The sequence below is a fragment of the Polistes canadensis genome, unplaced genomic scaffold (assembly GCF_001313835.1).
Source record: "Polistes canadensis isolate GaletaPanama2010 unplaced genomic scaffold, ASM131383v1 scaffold_27, whole genome shotgun sequence".
NCBI classification, from domain to species: domain Eukaryota; kingdom Metazoa; phylum Arthropoda; class Insecta; order Hymenoptera; family Vespidae; genus Polistes; species Polistes canadensis.
This window is the reverse complement of record NW_014569574.1, coordinates 237,992-255,835: the sequence shown is the minus strand read 5'-3', so window position 1 is coordinate 255,835 and position 17,844 is coordinate 237,992. Positions and strand designations below refer to the sequence as shown.

General features: G+C 29.2%; 3 protein-coding genes and 1 non-coding gene across 7 annotated transcripts; 2 read left to right on the top strand and 2 right to left on the bottom strand.

The window, feature by feature from the left end:
* Nucleotides 1-6: 6 nt before the first annotated feature.
* LOC106783929 (TATA element modulatory factor-like) lies at nt 7-5,977 on the bottom strand. 2 transcript variants are annotated; one of them, XM_014742948.1, is made up of 11 exons: nt 5,711-5,977; nt 3,478-5,447; nt 3,303-3,404; nt 2,942-3,220; nt 2,498-2,836; nt 1,919-2,131; nt 1,682-1,828; nt 1,169-1,561; nt 848-1,088; nt 636-759; nt 7-556 (listed from the first exon to the last, which is right to left on the bottom strand). In XM_014742948.1, exons 2-11 carry the CDS (start codon nt 5,433-5,435, stop codon nt 270-272), a joined length of 4,083 nt encoding a protein of 1,360 aa, XP_014598434.1. In that variant the 5' UTR covers nt 5,436-5,447; nt 5,711-5,977; the 3' UTR covers nt 7-269. The 2 variants fall into 2 exon arrangements, with proteins under 2 accessions (XP_014598434.1, XP_014598433.1); XM_014742947.1 differs by having other exon boundaries at nt 3,303-3,410; nt 5,711-5,976.
* A 1,825-nt stretch (nt 5,978-7,802) lies between these two features.
* Trnai-uau lies at nt 7,803-7,894 on the top strand. The gene is given in 2 exon segments: nt 7,803-7,840; nt 7,859-7,894. It is a non-coding gene; the product is annotated as a tRNA-Ile (tRNA).
* Nucleotides 7,895-13,351: 5,457 nt separating this feature from the next.
* Nucleotides 13,352-14,786, top strand: LOC106783941 (IQ domain-containing protein K-like). The gene is made up of 4 exons (XM_014742964.1): nt 13,352-14,194; nt 14,273-14,409; nt 14,479-14,608; nt 14,679-14,786. The coding sequence occupies exons 1-4, from the start codon at nt 13,847-13,849 to the stop codon at nt 14,784-14,786; spliced, it is 723 nt and encodes a 240-aa protein (XP_014598450.1). The 5' UTR covers nt 13,352-13,846.
* Nucleotides 14,787-15,059: 273 nt separating this feature from the next.
* LOC106783939 lies at nt 15,060-16,031 on the bottom strand. Of its 3 annotated transcripts, none has more exons than XM_014742960.1 (3): nt 15,943-16,031; nt 15,626-15,872; nt 15,060-15,548 (listed from the first exon to the last, which is right to left on the bottom strand). In XM_014742960.1, exons 2-3 carry the CDS (start codon nt 15,818-15,820, stop codon nt 15,147-15,149), a joined length of 597 nt encoding a protein of 198 aa, XP_014598446.1. In that variant the 5' UTR covers nt 15,821-15,872; nt 15,943-16,031; the 3' UTR covers nt 15,060-15,146. The 3 variants fall into 3 exon arrangements, with proteins under 3 accessions (XP_014598446.1, XP_014598448.1, XP_014598449.1); XM_014742962.1 differs by having other exon boundaries at nt 15,947-16,031; XM_014742963.1 differs by having other exon boundaries at nt 15,626-15,850; nt 15,943-15,992.
* Nucleotides 16,032-17,844: the final 1,813 nt, after the last annotated feature.

Here is a 17,844-nt window from a genome sequence, read left to right as displayed (position 1 = left end):
ATATTTATGTATTTTCTTGCTGTCCAGTATTATTTGCATATTCTCCTTATTTTAAAATATTTTCTTGTATGCAAACATATAGAAACAATTGAGAAATTATTTAAATTACATAAATTTCAACACACATCTAGCTCAATGCAAGTATATGAAGGCATATTAGCCATAATTTCTCTTTTTCTTTATTTAAATCGATCTGGAGCAGCACTTATATAAACACAATATATATATTTTATTATTATTATTATTATTATTATTATTATTATTTTTGATTAAGTATCTTTTTTAAGAAGTTGTTCAATTTGACTTTTATACATATCTGTGATATCTTCAAGATCTAATCTAAGCTCTTGATATTCTTCCACTTTTTCTCCGTACATTTGCAATAATGCATCGTACCTAGTCTGTAATTCTTTTATGTTTTCATTTAAAGCTTCTACCATTTCAGCTTGATTATTTAATATTTCCATTTTTAAAGTTAACGCAGATAATTCTGTATTAAGCGCATCTCTTTCAGTATTACGACGTGATAATTCCCATTGAAGTTGTTGTATTTCACCTAGAGATAAAAAATAAGTATGTATACACACATACTTAAATGAATTTTTCATAATGTAAAAGATCAATATTTAGCGTACCATCTCGTTGCTTTAATTGCGCCTGTAAGTTTTCAACCACAGATGTACTATTGGTTCCTGCTCTAAGATTGCCGTAGGCTACAGGAAATCTTCCTGATCCATTATCAAATACTGAATCACTGAACTGAAAATATATTGATATAAGAATTCATTGCGATACGAAAGTATTAAATTTTTTAATTACGACTAAAGAAAAATTTTAATATACATACAGCTGGCCATACGCTACTCGCACTACTCACAGAGTCTCTTTCAATACTAAGAGTAGGGCTAAGTCTAAGTTCTTCGTCAATACTTTGCTGTTGTTCTAACATAGCATGGTTTTTTCTTTTCTCTGCATCCGTCGCTGCACGTTCAATAGCTACTTTATTTTCTAACGCATTTATCTCTCTTTTAAAATCTTTAATCTGATTTGAATGGGTCTGTTGAAGCATTTCCACAATTTGCTGATGACTGCATAAAAGAATATGTTTAAAATATATAAGATTTTTTTTTCTTCTTACCATCTCTTACTTCTCGTAATAATCCCCTACCGTAAACTTTCATCCGCAAGAGTTTTATTCTCTTCTGTTAGTTTTTTAATTTGTTCTTCCAATTGTTCTTTCTCTGCTTCTTTGGCATTCATTTTCGATTCTAAATGAGATATTTTAGCTTTTAAATTTATATTTTCTTCTTTTAAACCACGATCAACTTCTAGTAAACTTTCTAGTTTAGTTTGCAATTCAGCATTATTTTCGTTAAGTACTTTTTCCTGTTTCATGAAAGTATTTGATTTGTGCACTAAATTTGCTTGAAGTTGTTCTAATTGTCTCAATAACGGTTTCGTAGCTGTTGAGATTGATTCGGATAATTCTTCGCTTCTTGCTTCCGCGTCTTCTAATCTTTTAAGTAAGCTATTGTTCACGTGTTTATGGAATTCTTCTTTCCTATATCATTTAAAAAGAGATATATTTTTTCATGGATAAAAATTTAAAGGTACGCGGGTGCATTTCCATATATTTAAATAAGTTATATAAGAGCGAGTAATATAACAAGATACAACTAACTTAACATTTGCTTCTTCTGTTTGACGCAGCTTAATCTTTAGCTCTTCCACTTGTGCAAAAAGTTGACACGATTCGCTGGCACTGTCTACAGCTTCTTTCAGTTCTTGTTCAGTAGCTACTAAATTCTTCTTTGTTTCTGTTAACTCTCTGTAGAATAAAAACTGACGTATAGACATTAAATATGAAATATTTATTATTACAAACGATAAGAATAAAAATCGTTAACAGTATACTAACAATTTAGCAGCTTCTAAACTTTTTTTGTAAGCGTCCATTTTATGCATCGCATTATCTAATTTTTCTTGCAAAGTTAAAATTTCTTTTTCTTGTTTCTTTGTTTTTGCTGTCAATGTATGTACAGCTTCTATTTGTGTTCGTTCAACTTCTTCCTTTGCATACAACGATCGTTTCAATCTTTCCAACTCTGAAGTTTGTTCTTCAATAACTTCCCTGGAATTGCATTGAAGAGGTTTAAACAGAAACTATATATTGAGTTATGGTATATATTATAATTTATCTTATAATCTATGATAAGTAATACTTTAACACGTTCAACCCGGCGCATGTTTTCGAAGTCCGTATGGTCAGCGGGCTCAAGATTATCAGATGTGTATTCGTCTGGCGGCTCTTGTTTGTTTTATTATTTTCTAAGCATACTAGGTGTGGACCACCGGTGGTTCACGCCGTCAGACAGAGCAAACTAGGTGTGGACCACTGGTGGTTCACGCCGCCAGATGAATGCAGTGCCCGTGAATCACCAGTAGAACGTGTTAATTATCATATAGCCATTGAGAATATTATTTTACGCATACATACTTTTGATGTTTAATAAGGACATCATTTTCTTTTTCTTTGGCTCTTAATTTTTTAATTATATTACTATGCGTTAATTGTTGTTTACTAAGTTTCTCTCCTTCTTCTCTAAGCTCTTTAATTATTTCATCCTTTTCCGCATTAATAGTAGACATTTCTTGGGACGACAAGCGTGTCGCTGTTTCTTGTTTTAATTGATCCAGATTTTTTCGTAACGTATCTCTTTCTCTAATAGCTTGTTGAAATTTCCTTTCCAAAGCCGATAAACGTTGCGTATACTCGTCTGTAATTTGATTCAAGCTTTGACTTTGTTCCGCACGTTTTTCAAAACTATCCAGTTGTCTGAAATTGGAATCACGAATGATGTTCTTTTTAGCAATGAAACAATCCTTCGTTTAGCTATTATTAAATACAGAAATTTATTGCATACTTTAAACTAATACTTACTTCCTTAAATTACTGTTTTGCTCATGCAATTCCATATTTATTCTACTAACATCAATTAATTTCGACTCCCGCGCTTCTAATACCTCAGTCATTTCTTGTATACGTTTTAATAATTTTTCTATTTCTAAATTAGTTTCATCTGATCCTATACTAATTTCACTAAGTTCTCTAGAGTGACCTCTTGTCTTTAAAGTTTTTGTCAATAAATCGTTTCCTTTGGATGTCTGTAATTTGGCAGGACTTTGCCTCGATTGAGTAGAGCTTGAATCTCCGTTAGGACTAAAGAAAAGGGATGATGATATCTGATACATTATCATAGAAATTAAATAATTTTAGGAGTATTATTAAATGATTTATATACCTGGATATTACTTCAATATCACTTGATGTTGTAGTTTCTATTTCGTCTCCACTTGTATGTCCACTAGTTTGATCAGATCCTATTTTTACTAGATCAGAACGACTAAAACTAGAAAATACAATGTTGAAACATATATGAAAAATGTAAGTATTATAAAAGAGAAAGAAAGATATACCTTTCTGAAGAGATTGGTGAATTTTCACGTGGCACACCAGCAGAATGAGTTTGTACATCTATAATTTCATGTTTTTCTACCATTGCATCCGCTAACATTGTTTTTACATAGGAACTACTTGTTAAATGGGTTTCAACAACTTTAGAAGCAACAGAGGAAACTAATGTTGCATTATCTTCAGAGCTACTTTCAATAAGCGTTCCTTCGCAACTAGAGTCTGTTAAAATTAAAACTTGATCTGTGCATTCGACTGATTCTGTTGTCTGCAACCGTTCATTTTCAACATCACCTTCAATTTCCGGTGGTTCTATCGTCGTACTCATTAACTGACTAAATGGATCTACTTCAATTATTTTGTTAACAGATTCTAAATGTTCCGGTTTATGAATTGGTTGAGTAGTAATAGGTTCTATTGGTAAATGTAAATTATGTTTTTCTTTTAAAGAATCAAGACTTGTATTTAACTGCGATTCCGTAGAAGATTTTAGCGAAACTTGTTTATTACTATCTTGATAAGATTCATGCATTTTGACATTCATACTAGTAAAATCTAGTTTTGGTTTCGTTTGATCATATTGTTGGAATGCTTCCATAATAGTCATCACAGTACTTTCAGATGCAGAAGTATAAGAATCTTCAGCTAGACTTAGTTCATCCAATTCATCAACATCTGGTATTATTTCAACACTTTCTGGTGAAGCTTTATTACTGTCTATGACAGACAGACTATTACTTGTTTGAGATGTAATCGAAGTATCAGGTAATGATGTACTACTAGCGCTGTTAGGATCTGTTTGATTTGTTTCCATAGGTAATAGATGTGGAGATATATCAAAAGATGAAACTTCTTTTTGGATATTATTATCTTCGTCTCCCCACATATTAATATTGTCTCCGCAAGGAGTAATCGAATCATCTCTATCCAATATAGAAGACGATTCTGAATGTTTTTGTTCTATAGGTGATAAATTAGGACTACTATCACTTTTCCATTCTCCTAAAATTTCTACCGAACTTGGAGACGTTACTAAACTATCCGGTAATATTTCTACCGATTCCGAATTAACTTTTAGACCTACGCCGCATGGACCTATAGAATCACTGACCGAATTACCATCCGATTCTGGAGTGGTAGTGCAATCGGTATTTGATTGAGAGCCAAGTATTTCTACGCTTTCTAAACTTTTTTTATCGCTATCAGAAGAAATGATAGATATTCTATTTAACGTATTACATGTAGTCAATTCTTCTTGATGAACTTCTTTTTTCTGTTCTTCCACTTCATTTTCACTGACATTACTTTCATTATCTTTTGTGTTAAAAGCACCGGTCAAGTTTTGAGAATCGTCTTCAGTTGTATTACATTTTGTCGTATTAGTATTTTCTTCTGTTTCATGTTTTTCAATTTTAATAGTACCTGTATTTACTGACAAGTACTTTTCATCTAATGAAATTTTATCAGTAGGGGATTTTGTAGATATATTAACATTAGGTTTATCGTATGATACTTTAGAAACACAAACAGATGATTCCTCACTATTTTTTACCAATACAGGTACTTCTTCACTAGTTAAACTGTCAGGAAGTGATGCTGATGGCGTAAGCTGACATTTTTCTAGAGCTTCAGAAGATGTACTTTGTAATGACTTGGAATGTTTAATATTACTCGATGTACTCTTATCTCCAAATTTAGGAATTTCAAAAAATGATCCTGTAAAACTTCCCCATATACTACTAGTATTCGCTTGCTTTGGATTTAATACTTTACTCTGGGAACTACTTTCCTCTTCTGTTTTTAAATCCCAAGTTGTAAAAAAGTCTGAAGCTTCGTCAGTGTGAGTTTGAATTATCTTTTCTTCCTCATCTTTAATATCCAAAGCTTTGTCTATAGTTTTCTGAGCTTCTTTTAGAGCAGATTTTGCCAAATTGGCAAATCCTGTCGCATCAAACCAACTCATTCTTCTTCATATCTAAAATAGATGATTATATTTTTTTACAAACAAATTAAAAACATCCATTATTACAATATAAATGAATAATATTGATTGTTTTAAAAATATTGTGTTATTTGTTTAATAAATATTAACAATTTTTGAAATTTTCGAACCAAAAGATATATTCGCACCAATTGCAAAACAAAAAAATAAATAAGTAAATAGATAAAATTATGAGTGTATGTTAGACTATTCACATTATGAAAAAGATAACAATAATAAATAATTAACATCATTACTTGATGTAGACGAATGAAGAACTATTAGTTGAGCCTTGCATTAACATTCTATTTGCGACGATGTTATTTGAATGTTATTTCCCAAATTTTTTAAATAACACAATTTCAGTGTTAAATCCTTTTCCCTTTAAGAATATAGATAAACGAGAGAGAGAAAGAGAGAGGAGAGAGAGAAAGAGAGAGAGAGAAAAGAGAGAGTTGATAAAACTTAGGTAACAGCTACGTGTACTTGTCAAAACATAATTAGCAGTCGACAAACTCGAGCTGATCAGTCTTGTCAACCTATCCTTTCATATATTGCCAACATTATTAATGGAAATATTGGATTAGTCTATTAGTTATCTAAAGTTTTTATTTATTATTCTCTCTTATTTTTGTATTTATTTTTATTATAATATCAATAAATAATTATCAATGTATTCATCCATCGATAATAATTTTATAAACATTGTTGCTTATATACAGGCCTATCATTATATTTTGCAGGGCCCCTGTAAGTTGGTAACATTTACAGAAATTTTAAATGAAAGAAAATTTTGTTAATTAATTAATGAAATTAAATATGACAAATATTTATTCATATAAATAAACTAGTATGCTCTTTAACATTAATTTAAATAAAGAGAAAAAATTGGTTTAATAAATAAAAGTGTTTGTATGCTTTTAACATTTTTTTCAATTTTTTACTTTTTGAAAGGCCCCCAATGGCGTGGGGTTCGGAGCAACCGCACAATTTGATACTCATAAATACGGTCCTGTATATATATATGTATATGTATATATGCACTTACCGTGTTTGATAGGAGTGGTATTTGTTTACCTACAGTTTTTATTATATAAACATTAAAATTCTATAAACATGTTATTACATGTTACGTTTATGATTATAATTTAATAAAATTATTATTATAAATGTTTCATATTTATATATATATACATATACTTACACGTATACGTATATGGTATACAAATAAATAGGTTAAGACAGAATTATTTCAATATTGTTGCTATACGAGATAGAATTGTGACAAAGTGTAGAATTTTTTACACAATATTTCTTTTTCTGCATCATCTACATTATGTGCATCAAGTTTTTTAGGTTAACAATAATTAATATTTCTTCTACGTTATATATTGACTAAGCACGATGTATGATGTATGGTGTGTTATGTGTATATATATCATATGTGTATAAATATAAATTGATGACTTGTATCTATTAGCTCACATTTCTTTTTTTTAAATTTGCAATTCTATCAATTTAAAGTAAGAATTTTTAGAATAATGAAAGAACTTATTCTAAGAACAATAAGAATGCTCACCATTATATGCTATGTTGTATTAAAAATTTAAAATATTCCCATAAACAAGAAAACAATTCAAATACTAATGCTATTTAAACCTAAGGAAGATTCGAATTAGTAGACCAATTCTTTACTTTCTACAACGTCTAAGATCCTAAAGAAATTCGTTCTTCACAGAATATATATAAAAAAATTAATAATAGAACAAAACTTAATCCTATCATACTTTTACTAATTTGAAAACTATTTTATGAAATTAATATTTTATAAGCAATTGTAATATTATTTATATCCGACAATTTTTAAAATTATGATAAATTAATGAAAAATAAAAGTTTATATTTAAATGCAAGTAATACTGATACTCATGTCGTTGCAAACTAATACGAATGCAAATAATATTTTATGATTTGTTCGATAAGCTTTAAAAAATGTTGCGTTATTTTTTTTGTCTTATTTCATTGATATATTTTTTCAAATATTACACGACATTGTGTAATATTTATAATATTTTACAATTATTAATATAAATATTTATATACAATAAGAGTTAATTAACAACCCTTCTGCAATTTTTATTAAAGAAATAATAATAAATGTTTTTTTATTATGCTATGATATTTAGGTGTAAACAATTTTAATATTAATTCGATGAATAATTTTTTGAAGATATTAAATATGATTATTAATTATGAATAAATAATGTATTGTATAATTTAGTAATGTTTTATTTTTAAATTTAACAAATCCAGTACTGAAAAATTATTTTAGCGAACCTCTTACCAATCGCTCCAGTGGCGCAATTGGTTAGCGCACGGTACTTATAAGACAGTGTTCGTGAGCAATGCCGGGGTTGTGAGTTCGAGCCTCACCTGGAGCAGTTTTTTTTTTTATTTCATTCTTTTATTTTTTTATTTTTCGAAATATTTTTTTTTATTATATTATTATTAATAAATAACATTGTTATTTTTAGTCAATTGTCAGTATTTATAATACAGCATTAGAATATATTACAAGTGGTCAGTATTAAATCGATTGATATTAAAACTGATACTACTTTGATTAAAATATTTTTAAATATAATAATTATTTATTATTTTAAATATTAAATAAAATTATATCGATTAAATAATTGATATGATATTGAAAAAATTCGATTCGATAAGAATACTTAATTATTTATATTAAACAGTATATTCATATGTTATCCTGACCACTTACATTTAGAATATTGTATCAAATACTATCAATTAATTAATAAAAATACTAACCAAATAAATAAAAATAAATAATTAAAAGAAAATTAAAGGAGAATAGAAATCATTCGTGATTCTTGCATATGCATCTCTCGTATAATGTTTTTCTTAAAAGAAATTTCTTTGACCCGAATTTTTTGAAATATAATAATGGTTATACGATAATACACGTACATATATACACACCGAGACACAGAGGCATTGATATTGATGTTAATGGCAGACGCGTTAAAATGGAGGATACGGATGATGTTTTATGCTAAGTACTCCTTAATCAGTCGAATCACGAAATATCGTATGTGCCTAATAATGGACATCGTTGGTGTCCTCGTAAATCCACATTCCGAACAATGTGACAAAGGTATCATCGAGCCAATAAAAAGAGAACCTTTAAAAGCGTACATCAAACTCTACAAGTTTGTCAGTCTTTTGTAGTTGATCTTACGAAAATGATACAGTCCTTCAACGATTTTAAAATTTTACACCTTATAATCACAAGAAAATTCTTTTCTAGACGAAAAGAACAGGTGGAAACTTTCATTTGATTATTATTTAGATTGAAAAGTTTATTGCATTGTTTTTTTCTCTGTTTTATCAATTAAATGTATCGGTAATTATGACAGTGGACTTAAAAATTGATAAAATTGATTTTATGATGAATTGTTGATTTAAAAATTATTTATATTATAAAATAAATCATAAAATCAATATTTGTAATCGATTGATAATCCTCTTTCAAAATTATCGGTATAAATTTACTATATTTTTTTCTTTTACCATAAATAAGAGGGTGGGTAGAAAAGTTTTGAGACTATGTCGAAAAATAAAAGCGAGTTAGATCGAAAAAAAGAAATTGTTTCTGTGTTTGGGTCAAAACTTTTCAATCCCATCTACATAATTAGAATTCAAAATTCGAATTATTTTACATATTAATTTTTTTTAACATTATAGGCTTTTAACAATGATTTGTTATTAATAATATTAACGATATTATCGTTCGACCATGCAACATCTTTCAAATCCCACGATACAGTGTTGATCAATTTCTCTCAAAAATCAAATGATTCCGGTGTGGTGATCAATTATTTACCCTACGAAGAGAGGAATATCGTTCGAATAAAGGACATCGAGGATGTATCGAAAAATAGCTCGTCCATTTCGTTAACGACCGATTTAACGAGTGCAACAGAGAACAACAACGAGGAACAGCAGCATCCATTTGAAGTCGGTGAACGAGAAGGTCGATATTATTATCGAAGACCATCTCATTTACAAGTTGGATCTTCTCAACGGGTTTACTCGAGTACAACCGAAAACATAAGTAGTATCGATAAATCATTACTCCAAAAGAACGCCATCCAAATAGAAGAAATATCTTGTCGCGATACGGACGATGACATTTTTTTTAAGTACGTTGCTGGAGTATAGAAATTCGAATAATACAAGCCGTTCATTTGCCAAATAGATTAACACCATAAAATCTAAAAGCAGAGAAAATTAATAAAGTTATATACACTGTCATATTTATTTTTCAACAGCCATACAAAATATTAAACAATTTTAAAAGTTTAGTCAATCGTTTTTGTCTTTGAACGGTACGTGTCTCTCATAACAGTTTTTTCCTGACAATATTTTTTTTCTTTTTCAGGGCATCTATAAAAACAACTGCGAAAGAATCACCGGTGATAGATAACGTGGAAGATGAGAAGACATGTAAAATTTTAAAGATGAAAGACGAGTACATAATCAATTTGGAAAAAGAAAGATTTCGGCATTGCGGAGTTGTTGCTTGTTCAACGGAAACCGATAAATTTTATTGTCTCGATTTAAGATTTCCATTAATACCGGGTCTTAGATTGAAAGATGATTCGAAGATTACGCTACGATGTAAAGTACAGGAAAAGATTGCTTCTCGTACGAAACAGATTAAGATGAAGACTCTTGATACGTAAGATAATTAATATAATAATAATAATGATGACTTGTTGTTTATTCCATCAAGTTAATATGTTTGATTTTTTATACGTGTTTTATTTTAGATCGGCAAGAATGGTACCCCGTGTTATTACTGGTGGTTTCCAAAATACTTTAGAAGTCGATGTCGGATTGTTTCGAAAGACATTTCGTTCCGATAAAGTATTTGACACTAGAATACAATCTGGTGATACTCTAATTTTAGGGGAAGAAGTATTATTGCGTGTTCTTGTACGAGATGGGAACGGTGAAAATGATTTTGACAAATTAAACTAATAAGATTTGTGTGAAATTAACATTAAAATTAAAATAAAAACGTGTTCATTTCCAGGTTGGAAATACTCGAGAATCGGTGAAGTGACAGTTCATTATATAGAAAAGAGCCAAGGGAAAAAAGTTATGAATAGTTTATGGATTTTAGACACGAATGGGTGTTTGAATTCTGACATTCGAGAGATTTGTTCCCGAGAACAGTATCGCATATCTCCTTTGGAAACTTATCTTATCTTTCAAGCATTTATGTTCGAAAATATGAGAGAGAATGACGAAATGATTTTAACTATTAAAGTAACCGGTTGTTTGGAAGGTGCCGATTGCATTTTGAATTGTCCAGCAGGTCACAACAGAAGATCTAGAAGATCTATTCAAACTCATAATAATACCATCGATTGGGAAAATGATATTTCGTTTCGAGTTAATCTTCCTAAAGAAAAAATTGATAGAGAAAATTTCATTCAATTTTACCTGGTCGTTCCTTACGTTTTTATTGGTTGTGCGTTATCGATTATAGTTGCATTACTTTGCACGATTAGTATCATTTTAAGACGAAGAGTTGCGAAATATTGAATAAACGTAATCTTATTTTTATTTTTATTAAATTAAGCTTCCTATAATTGATATTTAACAGTTGATATTTATCTTATGTTTTTAATTTCTTAATTTTTATCCATTCGTAAGTATCGATCGATTTGATCAAGTGCGATTAGGCAAATACCAGCCGTATAATTCCGAACATAATTTAATACCAAAAGCAAATAAAATTGCAGATGTTAATATGCTACGAACGAAACGATCTTTTTTCAAATTATGTACCATACAACCGAGGGAACACGTACAAACATCTTCGAAGTAACTCAGTCCAGTGCTCAAGTAACGATCCCCCATATATTTTTGTCTTTCTTCCAATAACTTTTCAGCACGTTCTGTAAGTCGATGAAAGAATGATTTTTGGAAAATATGTATCTATAGTAAACGTATTTGTAATAGTACTGTATTGTCAATCTCCATAAAAATGGACTAATAGATAATTATATACGATCTCTATAAGGGTCGGTGGTTTATACATGCAAGTCTTTGTATGGATGATCCGTATATGGGTCGCTAATAACGAAAAGGTTAATAAATTGGTCATTGTTTTAATTAATAAATGTGCCCACAATTATGAAAGTGGTCTAAGTCATATATCTCTTGTTTCGAGATATTTAAAGGATTACATTTGAACATTAAATGAATTCTATATAATATTGAAATAAAAAACACTATCTAACGGTTCATTTTTGACAAGATTGTGAAAATTACATTGAATTAATTTAGTTTAAAATAATGTGGTGTGAAATAATTAATAAACTCATTTTTTTTTCATTTTGACTTAGACCACTTTCATAATTATGGGCACAAATAATGTGTTAGTTTGCATCACTGTTTTCTTTTATTGAGAATTATCGTGCATACGTATGATCAACACATTTTATCGATAAAAAGAACGATACCGTATGCAGTACCGTAACTTGTTCTTTTGTCCCGCGCGACTCAATTAGCACACACACACACAATACAGTACTATTAGATATGTTCATGATTCAGGAGTCGTATTTATACAGAATTTTTCGTTCTTGCCTTTTAATATTTTAGCAGGACAATTTTGGTCACAACCATCGTGCGGCCAGTCGCTAGGAAGTTTCTCAGGTGTATATTTGTAATAACTGTCTGGAGAATCGTCTCTATTTTGAATTCTTTTCTTATCCTCAATGATTTTGCTTGTTCCAGGACTTTCTTCAGCACTGGAAGAAATTATCGCAATATCATCCACCTTCTCTTTTTCATAATCAATTTGTTTTTGATCTTCGATTGAACTTTCACTCTCAGTTCTGGAATAGGTGGTTGCAATATCATTGACTTTTTCTTTTTCATAAAATATTAATCTTTGATCTTCGATCGGACTTTCAATTTCTCTTTCTTGTTGTATTTGTGGCCTTTTTATTACTCTAGGACTAACTCGTTTGACTAACGGAGCCACATGAGTGACTTCCTTTTTTTCTGTATAATAAACAGTTTCTTGTTTCAACGTAGCTACAGGTTTTTCATCGTCATCATCGATAATTTCTTTATAATCAGTTATACGTATCGAATCTTGAACTATTTTATCAGGGTAATCCTTCTGTCTTTTTTCCTTATACCGATCGTCGTGTTCTAAATCTTTGCTGGTTACTCTTTGTTTACGAGGACTTAACGGTACTTTATGAATTATTTTACGTCGACCAGGTTTTACTTTTCGATAGATTTTTGATGGATCCAAATCCTCTCCGATGTCCACTGGGTGGGTATCGATGACTTTTCGGAGGTATTCATCTGTCCAACCTGCCTTTCTGACTAAGAAACGAATTAATCGTCGAGATTTTTGTTTTGCAAATCTTTTAAAATTCACGATTATCGAATATTGGAGTAAATAAGGGATATTGTTTATTGGAACAGTGTGTTTTTAAATATTTTTATTCAATATTCTTAATAAATAGTCAGTATTTATAATCAAATTTCAGTATATCTCTCAGTGAAACGTTATTTTTGGGAGGCCTGTTGATGAAGGAGCCCATTTTTTATTAATTTTGCTTATAGGATAACGCGCCACTGATGAAGTCAGTAATTTGCGCGACCCAAGTTGATTAATTTAATATTTTCTATTTTAAAATCACATTGTAGATATTTTTTATGTTAATTATTTAGTTAAAACAATATTATACAAAATGTTTGATATTTAATTATTTATATTAAACAAAATATTTATAAATATATTGGCCATTTATTTAACAAATAATTTACTATAAATTAATAAAAATATTGACTGAATAAATCGAAATAAATATGAAATGTACCTTCTTCCCTAAGTTGACGTCTCACTGTTGGACATTGTGGAAGGCAATGAAGCATTTATGTTTATATTCCTATTTAATTAATTTACCAATAACTTTATACATAGGCTATGTTACGTTTGCCTGAATAATTAAATTCTTGCGGGCAATTAAAATCGAAATCGAATAAACCAGCTTCATTTAGACACATATTTTATAAACTTCAGTCAAACGACAAACCGTAACGTTTGGATTATTTTTATTCTCGTCAAAGCATTGTGATGTATACTACAATTTTGCATTAAATCAATGTTGACAGAATATAATAAACGAAATGTACTTTCGATATTAACACAATAATCATGATCGATTGATCGATCGCGTTTAATGATTATTTTTTCTTCCTTCGAACAAATATAAATAGAGAGAATGGGAGAGCTGTTATTTAAATAATTTAATCATTTATTTAAAAAAGCGATGATGTTTTCTACGTTAGCCAAAGAATATATTGCCAAGAATAAACTTTGTTTCGGTTGTTCTCAGGATATAGAAAATGATATTCAGTGTCAAAAAAAACAGAATTCTTTCATAAGAAAATCGTGTGTCGACGATAAGCAAGAAGACAATTTATGGCAGTCTATTATTGATGAATATGAGGAAAAACGAGCTCGATATACTGAATGGAAAAAAAGAAAGGAAAATTCGTCAATCGTAGTGCCTTATCAGGATAGACCATCGAATTACTTGAATAAAGAAATATTTCCTTTATTGTTACCAGCGATGGAGAAGATGTTGGCTGAAGCTCATCGATGGAATGTACTTAAAGTAAATTATTTTTATAAATCCAGTTATATATAGAATAAAAAATATTTTACAAAGTAATTCTTTATAAATTATGAGTAGGTGCAGAAGTGTCGATTTAATGGTCTCGATTATTTGGCTGAAATTTTGTGGAATCTTAATCCAAAATATCCGAAACGTAAAATTAAATGGCATACGGTTTTTGAGATACCACAATTTAAATTATTATTACGTTTACAGTACGGTCAGATAAATTAGAATAATTAGAAAATCACATATAATATTTAAAAATATTGTATTCTATATAGTCCAAGGCCAATCTTTCCAATGTCTTGGTTATTAACCAAAGAGGAAGCAGCTTTGTATATACAAAAATACGTCCGTGGTTGGTTAGTTAGAAAAAGTGACAATGTACAAGAAATGAGACAATTTTGGAAGGTATTTGGAATTATACTAACTGCGCGTTGATATTATACTAATGCGTTTAATCATTTTGTAAATCTCGTAGGCCCTTGCGGAGGAGAAAGCAGATATTACTCAAAATTTACTGAACAATGATTTAGGTATTATTTTACTATTGTTGTTCCGACTTTTAAAACTGTTCTTGATCTGTTAACACATTCGCAATCAGTATCACATATCTGCGATGCATTGATTTTTATTAAGAGGCCAGTGTCACACATTCGTAATAGTAATTAACGCAAAAAATAAGTTCTAGTGTGGCACAGTAATGAACGTGTTAAGGAAAGTAAAGAATTTTAAGAGTGTGATTTCATTTCAGGATCAAAAGATAAGTTGAAAATGGAAAAGCAGATAGATGATCTGTGCGAATTTTACAAATTATTAGGAAAGTATAAGACAACATAATTAATATTCTACAACTATCATATCAAAGGTACATTTGTTAAATCTAACATATTTATTAAATTTAAATCTATGACAAAACACTTTATATACATAATTCAGTAATGAATCTTTACGTCGACGACTCTTTTCTGATGTTCGCGTAAAGACTAGGACTAATAGGCGTTCCAAGATCCATTCCAAATTTAATAGTTGGTTCTTCTCCTACTTCCGCTAACCTGTATCGTTTCACTCCTGACCAACAGTAGGAAACTTCTAATTGTGGATCTTCTTCGACTTTCACTCCTGCTGCTTGTTGTTGACGAATTAATATTTCTTTCAGAAGCGGTGGATATCCCACTGTTCTCGGTACTATTCTCAGTTTCAACGTATCACTGTAACGCATGTATTTTTGCTCCTCGTCTTTAGGGATCAAAATAAAATCTGCCTTATAAGTACATCCGTCTATTTGTTCAGGTGCACAGGTTTTTCCACGGAAAGTATTTTGAATAAGAGCTACGATCTTTCGTTCTTCCTGCAGAATAAGATTCAAACATAAGAATTTATATTTTTATTTATATGGAAAAATATTATAAACCGTTCATAATTTACATGCGGTTTTTGTTCCTTATTTGGAGCAGGTAGAGTAGCAATTTTGAGTATTCTCATAAAACAAGGCTCAGGATATCTTTGAAATTTATTACGTATTACCATCCTTCCTACACCGAAATGTTTTAAATTTCCTAAGATTTCCCATAACGTCTTCCCTTTAAAACTTGTTGTGCGACCAATATATTTAATAGGCATTTTCAAATTCCTTAACTTCAAAAATCCTTACTTTGGTATAATAAAAGGTTTACTGTAGCATAATCATCAAATTTTATACGAATAAAATGTGTAATATTAATTATACAAACATTTTTTCTTACCTACATTAATTGATTTCTTCAATTTTATTTAGAATTAACAAGTTTGGTAATTGTTAGTACAGATCACACATAACCTAAATTCATAACATGAAAAAAGTCGAAGTGAATTGATTATAGATGGCACTTATGCAAGTGTAGATAAAGTAGGTGTTAATATTACCAGCGTACAATTTGAAATTAAATATTCACAATACAATTGAAATTAGAATTCCATTTTATATAGAGAAAAAAATTGTTGAAAATATGCTATTTTTTCCCGGTGTAAACCCATGTAACCCCTTAATAAGTATGTAATGTTTAAACCAGTACATATGTGTTTAAACATTCTGAAATGTAAGTAGAGTATATTAGAATATTAAAATAATTGTTAATTAATCGATAGAAATGTCTATTGTTGTGTAAAAGCTCGGAATATATGATCTATGTACCGTCCCCTTTGAAATCCACCGTTGAAATGAAACATTGTCCTCTATCAAATTACTTTTATTGAAAGTTGTTTATATGACTTTCCRAACGTTGCGCATGTGTATAAAGTGAATAATTCATCTAATCAATAATATTTAAGATTATAACGTTCTGATTTCAGCATTTTTATCATTTTTATATAATGATTTTAATGTTCCTGCACAGAGATCACTTCCAGGGTAACATTTAGCTGTAACATAAGAAAATTGCATTAGTGCATTAAAATAATTGTTAATTAATCGATGCTAGTGTCTATGCAATTTTTATGTAATTGTTTAAATAAAACTACACTATAAAGATGTAATTATTATATATAAATTAAAGTTATACAATTGTAAATATTGAATGAATACTAACTAATAGAGTAACATGTAAGAATTAAATTACTTTTTCTCACACTTATATTAACGTATATGTAAATGAAAAAAAAAAGTACATTTCTCTGAACAATTATACAGTCAATATATCAAAACAATGAATAAAGAATATACTAATGGAAAATGTGAATTATTGAAGTTTACCATTATGATAGAAGATAGCTCATGTGTTTGCTCGTTTAAATACCATAAAAAAATTGCCTGGATTCATTTTAAAATCTTCCAAGTTCTTCTTTTATGTATGTACTTAATACATCAAATTCGTGTCTATATCGTCTAAAAGATGCATATGTGTTTAGTTAAAGTCAAATATATTAAAATTTTCGTATTATTAAATTTTCAAGCTTAAATAACGTTCGGTAAATATTACAGTCATTTCTTTTTTCTTGTTCCGTCTTTAAGATTTTTTACTGCGATTATATTTTATTAAATTTGCAATTTTTCTTTCCTATATAATGCAGTTTAAAAGTATTATATAATAATTATTAGTTATTATTTTTATTTTAATAATTTAATATTTGTACTTTTCCTTTTTTTAAATATATATTTTGTGTAAATTTAAAATCACGCGTTTAAATTTAATTTCATCACAACGGTAAATAGAGATTTGATTTAAATAAGTAGAGAATTCAATTGAAAAGTGCATCTGCGAATTGGACGATTTATATGTCAGGCTATTGTATCACTTGTCTGTATGACTAATATAGTTTTCTTCTTGTTACAGGTGATCATCGTTGGATTTATCATCAAACCTTTTGGATTCTTATTTATTTGACTGTCTTAAATTGCTTCATTTTAAAATATATATATATAAATGCATTTCTGAAGGCACACACATGTTTATACATTAAAAATTAAATATAATTATATAAAATTCTATATTACAATATATAACTATACTATATATATACTTTCAAAGTATATATTATATACTATCATATTCTATCAAAGAATATTGTATTCTTTTATAGTATTGTACTGTCATCGCGTTAAGTATCTACTATCGTTCACTGGTGGTCTCGGTAGTAACTAAGATGAATCTAGGTAGATAAAAAAAGGA